Below are 19,629 nucleotides of genomic sequence, written 5' to 3'. Positions count from 1 at the left end.
CTTGCAACCCAAAATCCCGACTTGGAGCACCTTTTTATTTGACCTAAACACTCCTCATGTTTATTTGGGATGGCACAGTCGTCTTTATTTTATTTTGTTTTATTATGGTAAGAACATTTAACACGAGATCTATTTTCTTAAAAAATCTCTACAGCATTGTTAACGGTAAGCACAGCGTTGTACGGTAGATCTTTTGAACTAATTCATCTTGTACAACCAAAGTGTATGCCCATTGATTGGCAACTCCCCATTTCCTCCTACTCCCAGTCCCTGGCAATCACCATTTTAGTCTTTGATTCTATGAGTTTGACTATTTTTTTAAAAATAAAAACAATCCCACAGCATTATCATCCGGCAATAACATTAAAATAGTCAAAACAATACAAACAAAAGTTTTAGAACTACTTTCTCAGCAAAGGACATCTAGAAAAACAAACTGCATGCCCTTCTCAAGAATTTCTCACTTTGTTGATTATTTCTAATTGGAGACACTTTAGAGGAAGGTAATATTATCTCCTTTTAGCATGATCCGACCCAGTTGTTTTCTTGACTTTGTTTTAGAAAGAATCTCTTCAGCATCATTCAATATGAGGCTCACAGACTCATCACAACCAGTGATACAGCCCTGCGTCCGCCTGTTCACTTGCTCATAAAGCCAAACCCGAATCTGAGATCTGTTTTGCAAGTAGCTGAGGGTGAGGCTGATGGGTTGAACCATCACCTTCCGCACTCTTTGGCCCTGGCCACGGGTCACGGTTGTGGAAGCTGACAAAGACCGCCTATGAGTTCGACTATTTTAGATGCCTCATGTAAGTGGAATCGTGCTCTATTCGTCCTTCTGTGAATTCCGTAAAGTTGCAGGATACAAGCACGACATAGAAAAATCAGTTCTGTTTCTGAACAATAACAAGGAGCCACCTGAAAAGGAGATTAGGAAAACATTTCCATTTAAAATAGCACCAAAAAGAATATAACACTCAGGAATAAATTTAGCTGAGGAGATGAAAGATGTGTACATTGCGAACTACAAAACATTGCTGAAAGAAATTAAAGACACAAACAAATGGAACAACATCTGTTCACGGGCTAGAAGAAGAATATTGTTAAAATGTCCATACCACTCAAAGTGATACACCAATTCAGCACAATCTCTATTAAAATCCCCATGGCATTTTTTTCAGAAATAGAAAGAAATTCTGAAATGCATATGGAACCACAAAAGACCCTGAATAGCCAAATCTATCTTGAGAAAGAGGAACAAAGCTGGAGGTACCACACTTCCTGATTTCAAAGTGTATTAGAAATCTACAGTAAATTAAAGAGTACGATATTGACATAAAGACAGACATATATACCAGTGGCACAGAATAGAGAGCCCAGATATAAATCCATGCATATATGATCAACAGATCTCTGCCAACGGTGCTAAGAACACACAATGGGGAAAGGAGTCTTTTTAATAAATGGTGTTGGGAAAACTGGATATTCTCTTGCAAAGAATGAAATTGGACACTTGTCTTACACCATATATAAAAATCAGTTCGAAATTGATTAAAGACTTAAACATAAGGCCTGAAATTATAAACTTCCTAGAAGAAAACAGGGTAAAATCTTTGTGACATTGGTCTTGGCAATGAGTTCATGGATATGACACCAAAATCGTAGGCAACAAAAGCAAAAATAGTCTCACTTGGGACCACATCAGACTGAAAACCTGCACAGCAAATGAAGCAACCAACAGAGTGAAAAGGTCATCTATGGGGTGGGAGGAAATATTTGTAAGCCATATATGTAAGAGGCTAATTCCCAAAATATATGAGGAACTCCTACAACTCAATAACAGGAAAGCTAATAACCCAATATTTAAACTGGGCTGACAGCTTGAATAGACCTTCCTCCAAACGGGACTTACGAACGGCCAACAAGCACATGAAAAGATGCTCAGCGTCACTAATCATCAGGGAAATGCAAATCAGAACCACAACGAGCTATCATTCTCGCACCTGTTAGGATGGCTGTTATCCAAACACAAAAGACAGCGAATGTTGGTGAGGATGTGGAGAAATTGGAACCCTTGTACACTGTTGGTGGGATGTCATGGTATTCAGTATTTTATTAAACCTACCGTTACATTACCCTTGGAATTCAGCTTCTGTTGCAATGTGTTGTTACCCCAGGGGAAAACCGGGAGTCCCTCAGGGATACATAATCCTAATATCTCTGGGCACAAAGACATCCTCTCTGTGAGGGTCTGAAAAGAAAAATCAGAGAGCAAGTCACCACCAGCCCAGCAGGTGGAGAGATCGAACTGTCTGGAATTCCTCAGACTGTGCCTCTTTCAGTTACTGTCGGTAAGAGTGGAATTCATTACAGAGGAGACCTCACTTTCTGAGAAGAGAGTATGAATTTCTCCTTTAGCCAGTTTGAAAACATTTAGGCAGAGTTAAAGTCAACAATGACTCTGGGCCCTGGAGACCCGCGTTCTAGCATGGCCGGGCAGGGTTACCCTGGGTTCTCCAGCTCTTAGATGAAGTTGAGTGTTTTGTGAAGCATCAAAGACCCAACACTTCTCAAAAAATGCCAGGAAGAATCTTGTTTCCCAGGCAACAGCTTTTCTATTGCTGTCCTTCAGCTGGATCCCCACAAATAATCGTGAATATAAATGAAAGTGCTTCTCAAGGTAAGTGACGGGTGCCCTGCTCTGCCTGTTGTGACAGCAGTGGAGAAAGAAAAAAACAGAAGAAGAAACAGAGTGAGGTCTTAAAAAAATCAATGGTGCAGCTCAAAGCTAAGTGTCCAGAGTATGGCTGAGTGGCTGTAACAAGGGTAAAATAGGGTCTGCCAAACTCAGAAGCACATACTACAGAAACATACACTGCCTTCACGGGAGCCTGGTGCTTCCTGATGGCACGCGGGGTGCCCTCTGCATTCGATGCCATCTAGCAGGGAGTGTGGACTGCTCATTCGCTCTTTTCAAAGCATACCTTCAGACGCTGCTCGTACCAGTAGTTTATGCTATGGTTTCACTTTTGAAGTGTGTATTCTTTCCAATGTCAAAACATGTCAACTTCAGTGCTTTAGGTAGCAGTAACAGAAAATCAGCTCAAACTGGATTAAACTAGAAATCCATTGTTTACATAAGAGGAAGTCCAAAGACAGGGTACGCTTTGGGTGAGGTGATGTAACGGGGATCACGATGTAATTGAGACCCAGGCTGTCTCTGTGATTCTGCTCTGTGGTTCAATGTCAACTACATCCTAAAGCTGGTTTTCCTTTTCATCAGCAGGTGGCTTCTGGCAGCAGCCAGGCTGTGTGCTCTCCCTTGTTCATAGCCAACAGCACAAACGGAGAGCTGCTTCTGGAAGCCTTTCAGAAGAGCAGGGAAGAATGTTATTGAAAGTTTCTGGCAAAAAATTTAGCATACTTCATTAACCAGAAGCATATCACATGCCCATTCCAAATTACCTCCTGGTAAAAAGGAAGCGACTTCACTTGGACCGATCAGGCACTTGCCTAGAGCCATGGGTGGTAAAGTCAGCTTCTCCTGAGTTATGTAGATTATTTGGGAAGGGGTAGGTAGCTGAATCAAATCTGAGCACTATTAGAAAAGATACAGGACAAATACATGGCTAGGCAGTCATGTGTTTAGCTACTGTTAACCAGCTGAAAGTTTGAATAACGCACTTTCCTTTCTAGGTTGCAGTTTCAATACAAATACCATTTCTTATTCAATTCTTCAAGGCCTACCCCTGTATCTGTTGTGGATGGAATGTTTGCGTCCTGCCAAAATTCACATGTTGAATTCCTAAGCGCCGGTGTGGTGGTGTTAGGAGGTAGGACCTTCGGGAAGTGTTTAGGTCATGGAGGTAGGGCCCTGATGAATGGAATAGTACCCATGGAAGACACAAGGGGAAGCTTGTCCTGTCTCTCTCTAATTATTTCTAAAGATATTTTTATACAGGTATCAGAAAGCATGGAGAATAATACAATATTCAGATACCAGCATCTAGAACTTTCTAAATATTAGTTCAAATCTTTTCCTTTAATCAAAAAAATATATGATGATGGATAACACAGAGGCTTCCTTTCCCATTCCTTCTTCCCAGACCAAGGACTACTATGAATTTGATGAGTATAATTCCAGTCCATTGTTTAGGATTCATGTATATAGTTTTTTTAAAAATCACCTTTTGAAGACCACTGAAGTTCGTCTTGTTTCCTCAGCCAGTCTCCACGGTCTTTGAGCAGTGGGAAAACCACACTTAGTGAAAGCTTACAACGTGCCAGACACTATCCTACACCCTTTACATACACTATCCCCTCTAATCCTCATAATGGCCCTATTATTTGGGCACTACCATGATTCCAGTTTTACAGATGAGGAAACAGAGGCGCAGACAGGCCCAAGGTCAAGCAGCTGGTCAGTGACTAAGGAAGCCTATGCTCACGCTCACTGTGTGGACTGCCCCCCCCCCCTTGTACTTCCTGCCTGTTCACACAGCTATAACGAAATGCCAGAGACCAGGTGGCTTATAAACAACAAAATGTATTCCTCCAATTCTATAGGTGGGACTCTGAGGTCAGGGCGCCATCTTGGTGAGGTGAGGGCCTTCTGAGTTGTAGATGTCTTGCTATGTGTTCAACATGGCAGAAGGGGTGACTAGCTCTCTGAGGTCTTTTTTATAAGGGCACCATCCCACTGAGGAAGGCTCCACCTTCATGACCAAACCACCTTCCAAAGGACCCACCTACTAATACCATCACATTGGATGTTAGGTTTTCAACATATGAATGAGGGATACGTGCACACACACAAACAGACCATAGCACTGCCCCTCACCCTGAGCCCTTCTACCAATAGCCTGTCATGCTAACCTCAGGCCGTGGTATTATCCCTGCTTATCCTCTGGGCCCAGAGGTCTTGACACACCAGCTTGACTCTTTTATCTCCAGAAGGAATGAACTAAAAAAGAAAATCTGAAGAGGATGCTGGTTACTCAATAGCATTCTTTGTGGAATCTTCCTCATTAACAAGGACCACACAGAGGGAATCCCAAGCTAGGCTTTGAGGGGGAGGGGTACTGGGAACAACGCAGGTCCTCCTGTCTCCTGGAGCCGAACCAGGCTGTCTGTAGCTGTGTGCTTGTATCTATGTGTCAAAAGCATAAGGCAGAATAGATCAATTTTAGGTACATCCCATGAGAGTAACATAAATTAACATGTCATTTTAATAATATTGAAATGATATTATATTATAATTAATATGTACAATACATATGGCTATAGTAATTATAACAGCTAACACTTTTATAGAGCTTACCATGGGCCAGATGTTCTAAGCATGTATTAACTCATTTGGTCTTCACAGCAATCTTACGAGGAAGCTGACCCCCATTTTACAGATGAGAAAATTGAAGCACAGAGCAATTAAAAAATATATGTTTATATTGGGGCATCTGGATGGCTCAGGTGGTTAAGCATCCAACTCTTGGTTTTGGCTCAGATTATGATCTCAGGGTTGTGAGATCGGGTCCCGTGTTGGGCTCTGCATTCAGCATGGAGCCTGCTTGTCTCTCTCCCTCCTCCTCTGCCCCTCCCCCTGTTTGCTCACTTGTGCGCTCCCTCTCTCTCTCTCTCAAATAAATAAATAAATAAATAAATAAATAAATAAATAAATAAAATCTTAAAAAAAAAGAAATACATTTTTATAAAGGTACTCATAATGAATTCAACAAATCATGGGTGCCCACTGAAGACTGAAGATACAAATATGTATATGGCAGGTTTCTGTTCTCAAGGAGCTTACAATGTCATGCATTCATTCATTCATTCATTCATCATTCCACAAAATGTATTGAGCACCTATATACTGTGCCTATCACTGATCTAGTCTTTGAAGGAAATAAGAGATAGATTCCCTTACAACTGAATAATAAAAGATGAACATGTAATGTGGTGTCAGCAGTGATAAGAACTATGGAGGGAAAGTGGCGGGTAAGGGAGAGGAATGTGAAGTGTTCATCTTCTGGGTGCTGGGTGCTGGGTGCTAGGGGCTGGGAGGCCCTTCAGGGGAGGAGAATTTCATAGCAAGTGTGTCTTTTATGTTGTCAAAGTCTGTGGATAAGAGCACACCAGGAACTCAAAATAGGTTCCCCCATCTGCATCAAGGGGAACATTCTCCAGAGGAACAGTGGGGAGTCTTGGTAGGAAGGAGTTGCAAAGGATCTTGCAGGATATGTTTGTGCTGGATCGTTCTAAGGAGGGCTCAAGGAAGCAGGGTCTAGTTCTGGATTGGGGTTGTCAAGAAGTAGGGCAGTTCACAGATCCGGTGTCTCAGCAAGCTCTGTTCAGGATGCTGAGGAATGAAGGCAGGGGAGGGGTGGATGGCACTGATAAAAAGCAGTAATCACCTGGAAGGGGTCCCTAGTCACTTCTGCTGCCCAGGACGGCCTCACATAGAAGCATTGTCTGCGTGGCTTTTCCCTGCCCATGGAAAACCCTGTTTATGTTCTGATGATCAGAGGGCTCATTTTCACTTTCTTAAGGCTCACTGTGCACCAGGCACTATCAGAAACACAGCCAGGGGCGCCTGGGGGGCACAGCGGTTAAGCGTCTGCCTTCGGCTCAGGGCATGATCCCGGCGTTCTGGGATCGAGCCCCACTTCAGGCTCCTCCACTATGAGCCTGCTTTTTCCTCTCCCACTCCCCCTGCTTGTGTTCCCTCTCTCACTGGCTGTCTCTATCTCTGTCAAATAAATAAATAAAGTCTAAAAAAAAATTATTAAAAAAAAAAGAAACACATCCAATCCCTACAACAACACTGTTTAAATAGATACTTTTCTCATATTACAAATTAATCACGTGAGGTTCAAAAAGGTGATGAGATTTGGTAGAGCAGAGTGGTTAAGCCTGGTCTGCCAGGCTTCAAAACCCACATTCTTAACCACTCCACCATAATCCTGCCAACAGCAAAGTATAAAGCAAATTGCGTTAAACCTTATACATTTCATATTCTCTCTCCCTCTCCCCTTCCCCACCCCTTTCCACTCCTTCTCCTACCTAACAGTGGAAGTGTTCGGATATGTCATATGCCCATGCCTTGTTGGTCAGCATTATAAGGGGCCAGAGTGGTTTACTAGGCATAGTCTTTACCTAAAAGATACTGGGAAGTTATCTCTGAGGGACAGAGAGTTGATGTAAATGCAGGTAGAGAGGGGGTTCGATTGTGTCGAATCTTCTGAAAGCTGACCTGGATTTTGAGGGCTGTGCTTACTGTGTACTGTAAATGAGCATGAAGGAGTCAGCAGTCTCCCCAAACCAGACTGGTGGAACAATTCTATCTTGGATTCATCATGCTTGGAAGACTTGAACCAAGAGCAAACTTGGCCGATACCCTCCACCTCACCTCTGTTGAGTATCTCATATTCCAAGTTGTTCTGGGTTATGTGAAGATTGGTAAAGAAATAATTGAATGATAAATATTTGAACAGCTTTGTGTGTGTGCTGCTTGCAGGTTTGGTTGAGGTGTAAGGGTAAAGATCATAGGCATCTCTTTGGTAAGGAAGGCTCTCTTCCAGAAAGAACTAGGGATCATGCTTATAAAACCCTAGCACTGGGGCACCTGGGTGGCTCAGTTGGTTAACTGTCGCCTCAGGTCATGATCTCAAGGTCCTGGGATCGAGCCCCACATTAGGTTCCCTGCTCAGCAGGGAATCTGCTTCTCCCTCTCCTCCTCCCCACCCTGCTCATATTTTTTCTCTCAAACAAATAAATAAAAATCTAAAACAAAAAACCCTCTAGCATAGGGCCCCACCCGTGACTACAATTCAATAAAAACTCTGCGTGCTTCCTCTTCTTCCTAAGCCCCAGGCTCTGCAATTTGCTTTTGTGTTTTGTTATAAGGAACCTCTGAACCTGGGGACAGCCCAGCTCTCATCCTTCTGGGAAGAAACTGTCCTTTCTTAGAGTCCAGCTACTTCTTAAACATCTGTGTCCAGCCCTGGCAGGGGTCTGAGATGTCGGGCAACCTACGGGCCTAGAGCTGAGGTCACTGTTGGGTGTCCAGCACAATTCAACTCCTCCCTCTGCCTCATCCTGCTTCTGCTCGCCCCTTGACACCGCTGTTGATCTCTGGTACACCTGTGGCAGGCCAAACTCCGTCTCAGCATCTGCTTTAGGAAAACCCAACCTGCAACAAACATCAACAGAGGTTTCCTGGAGAAATGTGTCTTTAGGTAAATGCAGGAGGACTGATAGAATTAGGCAGACAAATGAGGGAAGGAGGCCACAGCATGTGATGGTTAATACAAGTTCAATTCTGGCATCACCTGGGGCTCCTCTTGTTCTGAGTCGAAGGCTGCCTTGCTAGCATATGGGAGAAAATGTAGTTCCTTCACTCAGTTAATGAATATTGAGATGGTGTCATAAGACGATTGGGGAGAGATCTATGGGTAGACCTCTATGACTGGACCCAGAATATGAGAGTATTTGTGCCTCAGGAGAGTTATCAAGTTACCCTCTGGGATAGAGGCTCTCGGTGGTAGGAGAGGATAGTGGGGAAAAGGCCTTAAGGACGTCAGCTGACTTCCTTCCTCAGCCAGCCCAGAGCCTGCTCATGAAGCAGAGGCTCTGATGGGCTCAACAATGTGAACTTCCTCTCTCTGGAGGAGATCCTTACACTGCTATTGCTGCCTGCATAATCTGAGAGCAGCAGCAACCAACCCTTAAAACTCAATAGCGTAAAATAAGCTGGCGTAGAATAACGACAGCAGACCCATTCCATCATGGAAGAGCAGAGCTTCTCCCTCACCGGAATAGGCCTCCTTCTGAATCTGGATTTGCTCTTCCTGCCCACCAAGCTTCTGCTGGAACCAACCTCCACGACTTACTGGATGTATCATGGTAGCCCACACAACATCACTCCTGTTCAGGGAACTTCCTTCTTAATGAGAGAAGTGTCCTTGTTAGATATCAGTCTTAGGAGCCATTGTCTCATCTACAACCCAGGGTTCTGCTAGTTTGGAGAAATGGGAGCTGAGCATAATGTCAGTTTGAACCATATGAAAATGATCATATTCATTTTTTGATCAAGAAGAATGGCGGTTTCATATGATTCAGTCCAGAAACTGGCAGGATTTGGATGGACCCTTCTTCTCAGCGTGCACTGTTGCATTTTGAGCTGTAAGAGGGAGTGGACCTGCTTGCCAGGAGCCATTATTTATAAGTGTAAGTAGAGGAAGAAGTGCGCACAGGCACCCAGAGGAACAGGCCGTGGTAGATACGTGCTGTTTTTCACTGTCTAGCAATAGACCCTTTTTTAAAATAAAAAATATGACAGCATAAATATACTGTCATTAAGGCTTGAAACTGGAGATTCTAGAAAGACTTCCCAGAGAAGATACCAGATCTGATTTTTAAGGGAGGAGGAAAAGCTAGTCAATAAAGACCACAGGGTGTCCAAGACAGAAGAAACAGCATAAGCAAAGTCCCGGCAGTGGGAGAAAAGAGGTATTATCCTGGTTGACAGTGAGGTCCACGAAGCCTGCCTCACTGCTGTGTCCCCAGCAGTCACGGATGAGTGGATGGCCTCCAGCTGGACCCACAGCACCAGCCCTAACAGGTGCTCTGTGAACATGTGTGACATTGAATGAGAATGGACGAGGTAGGGCGGGAGGAGAAGGGCAGTAGTCAGGGGAGGGTACCGTTGCCCAGGGGGACAGATTTGATCCAGGAAGGCATTGAGAATGCAATTTGCAGAGCATAAAGGAAATTTTTACGGTACCTGAAACATTGTTTTAGAAGAATAGGTACTGTTCAGGGATGGAGAATTTCCCCAGTTTAAAAATTGATGTTGTGTTATTATCACTTCCTCGAATCGTTAAAGTACATATGAAAGCACCTACTATCTCCTGTTGTAGATTAATGAGCTCTAATGCAAATTCTGTAATACCAATATAACGCCGACATGAACATATTACCATGTAAAGACTGTTCTTATGGGCTAAATAAAGCAGAGAAGCAGTGGATTCCTCAATCATGACACCATAAACGTCTTCCATAATGGCCGCTCTATTCACCCTTTGTGTTTGGGCTCTCGGCAGTAACTCACATCCCCCACTTCCAGGGCCCCCAGAGAGCGCTCAGCCAGGAAAGGCAAGACTTAAAATGAGAATATTTTAATATTGCTGCCATTTGCCAGATGGCAAGTTATGGTAGGAACTAAAACATTTTATATATATATTTTCATATTTGTGATTTTATACATATACATATATATGTAACACATATATAATCAGAAGCACAAATTTCCATTTACTATACTGCTTCTCAATAAATAGCAGTATTTGGCTCATCAGGTTTTATAGAATGCCCCTTTCCACAATTATGTAAGAATCTTAGTGGCTCTCCCTTTTCAAATATCTTAAGTGAAATGTAAACCTGATCCGACAGAGAATTAACTTTTATAACCACTACATTCTGCCATGAGAAGATTAATGACCATTTTCCTTCTCCACTTTCTGTTGAAACCCTTCATGCAAATGAGACAGATGTGAGGAACTTGACATATAGCAAAGTCAGGTCTGACTTCGCCAGTTAATTTGGCTGGAAACCCCTGGGCATTAACTTCACCCTCATGAGAGCATCTTTCAGAGGTAGGAGCCAACTTGTCATTAATCAGCTTGTTTGGAAGCCACCCAGCTAGGTGTGTCTTGAGGCAGATGCGTGGGTCTGGTGGCAGTCTGGCCACCTGAACCAGCCTCCCAGGTGTGGGGCTAAATGACTCACAGGTGAGGTGAAGCTATGAGGCCCAGGATCCCTGCAGGCTCCATGGAGACAGTGGCCTAAGATCCTGGGATACAGCTCCTGCTACACCAATGCCCCCATGGGAACTGGAGCAGGCCAGTGAGGGGAGCAGGGTGAAAGGGGAGGAGCAATGGCACCTCCTACGCCTGCTACCTGGACCATCACCTGAGGACTTCAAAAATGGCTCTTTTTCATTAGCTTCTGTGACTGACACCTGGCCTGGAGTCAGATACGCTCAGAACACTGCGTTGTCAAACGGCAGTGGGGCAGTCAAGCAATGACTGGTTTTTTCCATTAAAAAACATTAAATTCCTGTATTTCAACATTTTTCACAAATAAAGGGCTGATTAAATTAGGAAAATACAAATAAATGACAGTGTCTCGTTACTAAGTGGAATCTATTTACAAATGATTACATCTGATTATTGAGTGGGAAAGAGGAGAGTAAAAATAGTGCTTATGGTATGACCTCAATTTTACAAAAAATAAAACATGTATGCATTTTGAAAGGAAGACAGAGTCACTTAATAGAAGCCAATCTGACCAGTGATCATATGATTGATTTTTTTTTATTTAGGCTTTTCCAAAACTCCCATATTTTCTACATTAAGCACTTATTTATTTTGGGATTTAGAAATGTTTAGTAAAACAAAGATAGTTATACTCGCTCCTATGAATTATTTTAGGGAAATAACCTAATAGAATGAAAACCAACTATAGGCATAAAGATGTTTACTGCGGCTTTATCTTCGTTTTTAAAAAATTGGAAACAAATATCAGGCAATAGCGGAATAGCTAAATAAGCCCACGCTACCAAATATTGTGGAGTCATTCAAATGATAATTATGGTGACTAATAAATATTATAAATATAATTTGGACAGAATGTTCAAAGAAAAAGAGGGACAAGATGTAGGTATATTAGGCAGCTATGTAAAATACATCTTCATTTGAACAACTGGGAGAAAACATGTAAATATGATAATAGATACATTAGCAAGTGAAGATTACAGATACATTTCTAAAGATTCTATTGTTCTTCCTATTTCAAAAGAGTGAAACAAGATAGCTCTGAATAAGCACTTTCAGTCTAGGTCAGGGTGGTAGGAGCCCCCTTTGGTTTTTGCCGTCATCTGAGCCACCTGATTCAGTCCGTCCAAACCCAAGTCTCATTGCAGGGCAGATCTGAATTACAAGTCAGTCAGTCATCTACTGTGAGCAGAAACGCAAGTGTAACACCCAGAGATTCAAAGTTAACAGAGACAAACCAGCATTTATTTTTAATTGCAACAATTAGTGGATCCTGTGAAAGACCAGACAGCATGATAGAGTCCGCAAACCTGTTAGAGCGGCTGACAGTCTATTCCCACCAAAGTCCAAGCTCGGTAAGAGCAAGAAATCAATGGAATCATTTTTTCCCCCCAGAAATCATGATCGTGTACCAGAAACAATCTTGTTAGGTTAATCTAATTTATGAAATGCTATTCTGTGAACACATTGTTAAAGCACTGTTTACTTGGGCTAATAAAATTCTGATGAAGAAATCAAATAAGAAAGTCCTCTAGTTTAGTCTTCCTTTAACAACAGCCAATAACTGGATAAACATGCACGGACAGAATCTAAGTGGCCCCAGGAATGAGAGATGCTGGCAGGTCAATTTCATAGACCGGCTGGAAAGAGATCAAGGGCCAGGGTGAGCTACTAAGAGGCAAAGGGCGACCTGGGTCCTCATCCTTAGTAACCAGAACAGCCATTACATTGGAGAATCTTACATGTGGTATTTTTATCCCCTAAAATCACCCAAAGTCACAGAGCTCGTGTCTGCCTAACTGCAAAGCCTTCCCCATTTCAAGCAACACCCAACTGCCCCTCCTGTGCCACGGGTGTAAGCGAACCACGTCCCTCACACGACCTACTTGGCAGAAATGCATTTCACCATGACTGCTTTTCTCCAAGAACATCCTTTGTCTAATAAACCTCTATTACCATGTCACAAGGTACAGCAACTAATCCATCGTACTGTCATAAGTACTTGCGGCATGTAGACATGAAAGGCCATCAGTAATGACAGTAGCCAAATGATAAATCAGGCTGGTGATCATTCACAAGAAATAAGGGGTGGGCAGAAGGTGTTCAAGGAAAAATCCGAGGAAAGACGAACAGATGCCAAGTCGAGGCTGTCAGCCCAGTACTCCCTCCCATGTGGCCAGTCACCCACTCCCCTTCTGACTTTGCCCAGTAACTGGGTGGGTTTCCTTTAAAATGTTTTGACTGTGCTTAAGTGTGCACTCCCAGCCCCCTTCTCATCCCAAGCTCTCATCCCCTAGGAGAGTTTCACAACTACTCCTATATCTTGGGGGGAGCAGCTCTGTATCCTGGACAAAGCCCCGGCTTTGGGGTGAGAAAACGTGGTGGAGTTTCACCTATACCACCGGCTAGAAATGAGATCTCGGGTAAGTCACTTAACCTGTCTGAGGTTAAGTTCCTTCATCGAGAACATGGAGTTGGTGATACCCACCACTAACGAAACAGGTTTGCTTTGGAATTCAAGAGCTTCTGTTTAAATAATAGAGGACCGATCAGTTTAAAAGACAAATGTATTAAGGAAGGAAATGTCTTGCCACGTATTGATGCCACAGTTGGTGGGGAGCTGAGCAACCAACATCCAGAGAAGTTTTGAGTGAGGACACAGCCTGAGAAGGGAGGCTCAAAGGACCCAGGCCTGGAAGAGACATGATGAGGTAACATCATCCTGAAAGACACTCAGGCTACAGCCCCCCTCCTTTAAAAGCCAATCCCTGCGGCCACCCGAGGTGAGCCCCAGGCAGCATCTGCTATAGTGGTAGGATGTGGTTCTCAGGACAGCCGTCCCTGCTCATGGCTCCTCGCAGAGCATGGGTCGGGGCTTGCCTGACAGCTCTAACAGCCCATGTCTTTGGCTATGGGAGGACAGCCTCACCTTTTAGAAAGTGCTGATTTGGCCCCTCCAGGCCCACTTCAGCATGCTCTGTCCAGAACTGTGATTTCCGAACACTGCCTGTTATGTTCACTGTTGGTGACCCCTTAAGCCTTCGTTTTAAAGCTGGCCACTGTGGTTTTGGTATCCTGATGACTGATAGCAAATTCGATTCCACTTTAACCCAAGTCCATATTACTACTTCTCTTGCAGGCTGCCCCTTAAAGAGGAAGATCTTTCTTCACTTTCAAGGTCTTATAGCTTAGACAGGCCAGTGCTGTCCATGAAAACAGGATGTCTAGATTTATTCCCCAGCTCTGTCCGTAAATGAAAAGGTGCTTAGGAATCTAAGTGCTATGTTACGCTTTTTAAAATATATTGTCTAATGTAAAGCTCTTAATCATCCAAGGATAATTGCTCCCCTCCCTTTAAATAATAGAAGAAAAAAAGGAGGTTTATGGAGGTCAAGTAATCTGTCTGTCCAAGTTTACAACAAATGACCTTCTTTTACTGATGATAACCATCCATGACTCCCCCAGGAGAGGAGGGCCAGGAGAAGAAAATCCAGAGCAAGGATTAAAAAGCATAGCTAACATGGAAAGTCCTTATCTCACTGCCTAACACATGATTAAATCCTCAACAAGTGAGACTTGGTATTAACAATAGAAGGGCATTAAAAAGACCTGTAAAGGATTGCATACAGTGCATGGTTTCCACGGACTCGTGCACACAGAAGAGCTAGACCACATTTGGACAAGTGTGAAGGTCAGAAATTGAGCAGGACTACCAACGGTGTGCCTGAAGTTGTGCACTATCCTGCCATTTCAAGTGAAATAAATTAAAACAAAAACACAAATTAAAGCTGCATAAATAGTAAAATATAAAAATAAAATGAAGGAAATAATAAACAATCCACAGATTTTCTCTTCGATCAATTTCATTATTCCTGGGGGGGGGTACCCTGTTCTTATACACAATGTTTTTGCAGCAGAATTATGTTCCCTTCCTTTTCCACAATTAGGCCAGAAGCAGGTCACCCCTATCTTTCTTAGTTTTGGAAATAAGATCTTGACTGCAGTCCTTAAACTTATTGGCAATATTTGCTCAGCCAAGTGGATCAAAGTCTATGTTGTCACCTCCAGAATGACAGAAAGTTTTTCAAGTCTAATTAGAGACTATGTATCTAGAGTATATAAAGAACTTTTATAACTCAGTAGTAAAAGGACAACCAAACTTGAAAATGAGCAAAGAATCTGAATAGACATTTCTCCAAAGAAGATATATAAACGGCCAATGAGCACATAAAAAGATACTCAACATCATTAGCCATCAGGGAAATACAAATCAAAACCACTTCACCCACACTACAATGACTATAATTAAAAAAAAAAAGACAGCGATGAGTACTGCTGGGATGTGGAGAAATGGGAATTTTTATACTGCTGATGAGAATGTTTCCTCTTTGGAAAACAGTCATGCAGTTCCTCAAAAGTTAAGCATAGAGTTACCATATGAGTCAGCAATTCCATTCCTCAGTATATACCCAAAAGAAATGAAAAAGACATGTTCACACCCACAAAAAGTGTACAGGAATGTTCATAGCAGCATTGTTTGTAACAGCTGGAAAGTAGAAACAACACAAATGTTCATCGATGGGTGAATGGATAAATAAAAGGTGGTATAAAAACTATGAAATGTTACTCAGTAAAAAAAAGGAATAAAGTACTGATGCACGCTTCGATACAAACAAATCTTGAAAACATGAAGCTAAGAGGAAGAAGCCAGGTATAAAGGGCCACATGGGATATGATTCCATTGATATGAAATGTCTAGAAGAGACATGTTTATGGAAATAGGAGATCAGCAGTTGTCTAGGGATGGGGAAGGGGCCAGGGATGGTTGGGGGGGATGGTTGGGGGGAAATGGGGAGTGACTATTAATGGGGACAAGGTTTCCTTACGAAGCGATGAAAACATCGAAAACTGATGGAGGTAATGGTTGCAAAACTGTGAACATGACCAAGTTGTGCATGTTTGGTAGATGAACAGTAGGGTTTATGAATCCTATCTCTATAAATCTGTGTTGTTGTTGCTTAATCCCATGCTTCCAGGCAGCTGGAATTCACTGGGCTGTGGAGTGGGTTGTGGCATGGAGGGCAGCATGGTGTGGCCAGTAGTTAACAGCATGAGTTTTGGAATCAGACTCACCCGAGTTCCAATGCTGGCTCTGCCTTCTGTTGGCTGTATACCTTCAGACAACTTTGTGAGTCTTAATTTTTGTCATCTATGGGACACTTGTGGTCATGGCCTTGTGAATTTGAGTAGATTAAGTGAGATGATGATACAGGTGAAGCGTAGATCATAGTACCTGACACTTCATGAGTGCTCAGCAGCAAGGTACTGACTTCAGCATCTTCGTCTTCAACATCCCCATCCATGTTCAAATCTATTTACCAGTGCTCTTTCTGATGTGACCTTGGAAAGTTTATGAAGTAAGTGATTTGTTCAGTTACCTATTATTTCCATCTTCATCCCTGAGTGGAACAGCAATCAGAAATATCACCACTGGGGCACCGGTGGCTCAGTCGGTTAAGCGTTTGCCTTCAGCTCAGGTCATGATCCCAGGGTCCTGGAATCGAGCCCCATGTTGGGCTCCCCACTCAGTGGGGAGTCTGCTTATCCTTCTCCCTCTGCCTCCCCACACCCCCACTCATGCTCTCTCTCTCTCTCAAATAAATAAAATCTTTTTTTTTTTAAAAAAATATCACCATTATACACTCGACCCTTGAACAATGAGGGGCTTGGAGTGCTGACCCTCCACGCAGTTGAAAGTCTGCGTATAAATTTTGGAACCCCAAAAACTTCACTACTACTAGCCCACTGTTGACTGAAAGCGTTACCAATAACATAAACAGTCGATTGACACATATTTTGTATATTATATGTGTTACGTACTGTAGTCTTACAATAAAGTAAGCTAGAGAAAAGAAAACATTATTAAGAAAAACACAAGGAAGAGAAAATGCATTTACAGTTGTGTATTTACTGAAAAACATCCGCATATAAGTGGAGTCCAAACTCATGTTCTTCAAGGATCATCTGTACTCTTATCTTCAACTTTAAAAGACAGAGAAAAAAAAACAATGTTGTTCTAGTTTAGGGATGCAAGTGATATAGCAGTGGACGGATGCTCTGGGCCCCCATTACCACTCTTTGGAGTTGATGGCTTCTAGTGTGTGCGTGAGGTGAAACGGTAGTTTTTCAGGCATGGAAGAGGAGCATAGGTTCTGTCCTATTAAAGAAATCAATAGTCCAGCATGTCCAATACTCTGTCTCCACACTGGCCAAGACAGATGCTTCAGAGAAGGCCATAAAAATCCATTAACATATTTAATTCACACTCTCGTACCATGGGAGACATATTCTTGTCCCAGTCCCAGCTGGTCATCCATCCTTGCCCTGAATAGCCAACATTCATGTCCTCAAGGTAGCTTACAGATTTAAACTAATTAATCCCTTTTCCTCCAAGAGGGTTACTTGCTGCTCTTCTCCATCTGTGAGTGCCATCACTGACTCCTCATTGTCACCTCAAGCCCTGATTGACCTTATGCTTATGGTCATTTAAAACTCCTGCTCCATTAGTCATTTATTGAGGACCAACTGCATGCCAGGAAGAGTGGTTGGCATTGGGGACAAAGAAAGATTTGGATTTGGTTCCTTTCTGAAAGGAGTTCTAAGTTTAGTATTTTTTCTCCTATATTACAGTTGCCTAAAAATTTGTTAGTCTCCCCTGCTAGACAGACATATATGCAGTTAAAAATCATGTGGGATATGAATATTGAAATAACAGTACAGCACAGAAGAGTGATTTCTCAGAAGTCACTATACAATATTTCCACTTACATCACATTGGCCAGAATTAAGTATTGTGGCTTGATCTAGTTGTAAGAGAAGCTGGGATATGTATTCATTTCATGGAATGACAATGTGCTCAGATACAAATTGTGCTTCTGTTCCTATAAAAGAAGGGGAAAATGAATTTGGGGGCCAATTAGCAATCTCTGTCACAGGAAGCATCAAAGATTTTTAATAAGGGAGTGATAAATTTAGACCTGTGGTTATTGGCATCTCTGGTTTCCCCAAAAGCATCAGTAGGGAAGGATGTGGGGCAAGCAGGGAAAGGGAAGCAGCAACAGTTGCCAGAGAACAACTAAGAGACAAAAATGCGTTCATTGGCTTTAACAATTAAGATGGTATTGGAGGTGATCTTTGAGAAAACTGGTTTCTCAGAGTGAGCAGGTGGACACAAAAACCTGAAATGACAAAATTACCAATTATTTTGTCCCTGTTGTTGAACACATTGGAGAAGAAACAGACATCTGCCAAAATTATTGCTGGAGAGAAGTCATGCCAAGTGTTATAGTAAAGGGTATTGTGAAAAGAGTGAAAACGAAGTAAGGATTGTTAAGACAGTCACTCTAAACAGAGTGGAGAGGACGCAGAAGTAGTAGGACCTCTGCCCCTCTCCTGTTTCAATCCTCGGAACACCAGGAACTTCTGAATTTTGTCAATTCCAACCCCACCACCTCCTGGAATACATCCTTCTGTTTTGAACCGAAATAAAGATAATGTAACACCTGTTCGCTAACTAGCTAAACATATATCAGATGGTCACTGTAAATTCTGCCAGCACCCATCTTAATTCTTTCCAAACAAGTATGTAACCTTGCGGTTTTTGCCTTTTTAAGACTGAGCTTCTGCTCCCTGGCAATTCAGAGCATATTTTTGATTTCAGAGGACTCTGTGCCCCATGGATTATAATCCCTAAACCCCCAAATAAATGCTTTAGTTGCTTTACACACTCTTATTGATCAACAGTATAGATGATTGTGCTGAGCACAGAGGAGGGAGAGGTAGAGTCTGATTTGAAGGAGAGCAACAGAGGAGAAACTGCAAAATGACAGCTGCCCTGACAAGCAGGCAAACTGACAGCTGGCCTCAGGAGTGATGTATTTTTTCAAGTATTTTCAAGACCATATGTGGAGTGATCTCCATATTTAGCAATTGTTAATATCAGAGCCATTCATCTCATTCATTCTATCCATTTCATCCAGGCATATTTCTGTATTTGTTCTATAAACTTCTCGAGAGCGGAGGCCGTGTTTCTTCTTCGCTACACGCCTGATGCCTACGACAGTGCCTGGCATTTGGTCGTTGTCCTGAGCTAACAGATCAAAGTCAGGAAGGCTAATTGGGACTTTCAGCTCTTGCTTTTCATGATTTCCGGCAGGGTACAGAGGTCTACGCAGTCCCATCTTGAAGAAAACAGACCCAATGGAAAGCAGCCCCGCCGCTCCCAAAGCACAGCCCCGCCCTCCTCGGACTGGCCGCCACCTGGGCGGCGGGACCCTGAGGCAGGCAGAACGTCGGGGGCCGGAACCTGAAGAAGGAGGAATCCAAGGTGGTGGAAACTTCCGTCCGACGGAACCAAACGGCGGCGCTCACGGAGCCACCCGGACTCTGTTGGGAACGGAAGCGCAGTGGCGGCCGCTTCCTGGTTGCCGGTGGGCGCTGAGGGCCGGGTCGAGCCGAGGCGATGTTGCCCTTCACTGTGAACTTCAAGGTGTCGGCGCGCACCCTCACCGGGGCCCTCAATGCTCACAACAAGGCGGCGGTGGACTGGTGAGGGCGCCGGGCTTCGAGGCCGTCCGGCTCGGCCATGAGTGTGTAGGGGAAGGGGAACAAGAGATTTCACCCCCTGGTTCATTTGGCCTCGCTAAGCCTGGGTGCTGCCCTCGCGCTAGAGGTTTTCTTTAAATGCTGGGTTTTGTTGTTACTATGAAAAGAGTAAATGCCCCATATGTGAACCTTC

The 19,629-nt window shown here is 43.1% G+C and overlaps 2 protein-coding genes across 2 annotated transcripts in view; one reads left to right on the top strand and one right to left on the bottom strand.

Annotated features, from left to right (window-relative positions):
- Window positions 1–493: 493 nt before the first annotated feature.
- On the bottom strand, window positions 494–718 carry LOC113251677 (small nuclear ribonucleoprotein E-like). Its single transcript, XM_026493668.4, has one exon. It carries the CDS (start codon window positions 716–718, stop codon window positions 494–496), a length of 225 nt encoding a protein of 74 aa, XP_026349453.3.
- An 18,554-nt stretch (window positions 719–19,272) lies between these two features.
- Window positions 19,273–19,629, top strand: part of WDR11 (WD repeat domain 11) — a 62,742-nt gene continuing 62,385 nt past the window's right edge. The window contains exon 1 of the mRNA XM_057308609.1: window positions 19,273–19,439. Coding sequence (XP_057164592.1) covers window positions 19,354–19,439 — 86 coding nt within the window. The 5' untranslated portion in view covers window positions 19,273–19,353. The remainder of the gene's footprint in view (window positions 19,440–19,629) is intronic.

Source organism: Ursus arctos, unplaced genomic scaffold, assembly GCF_023065955.2.
Source record: "Ursus arctos isolate Adak ecotype North America unplaced genomic scaffold, UrsArc2.0 scaffold_7, whole genome shotgun sequence".
Lineage (NCBI taxonomy): Eukaryota > Metazoa > Chordata > Mammalia > Carnivora > Ursidae > Ursus > Ursus arctos.
This window is presented reverse-complemented; position numbering and strand designations above follow the sequence as displayed.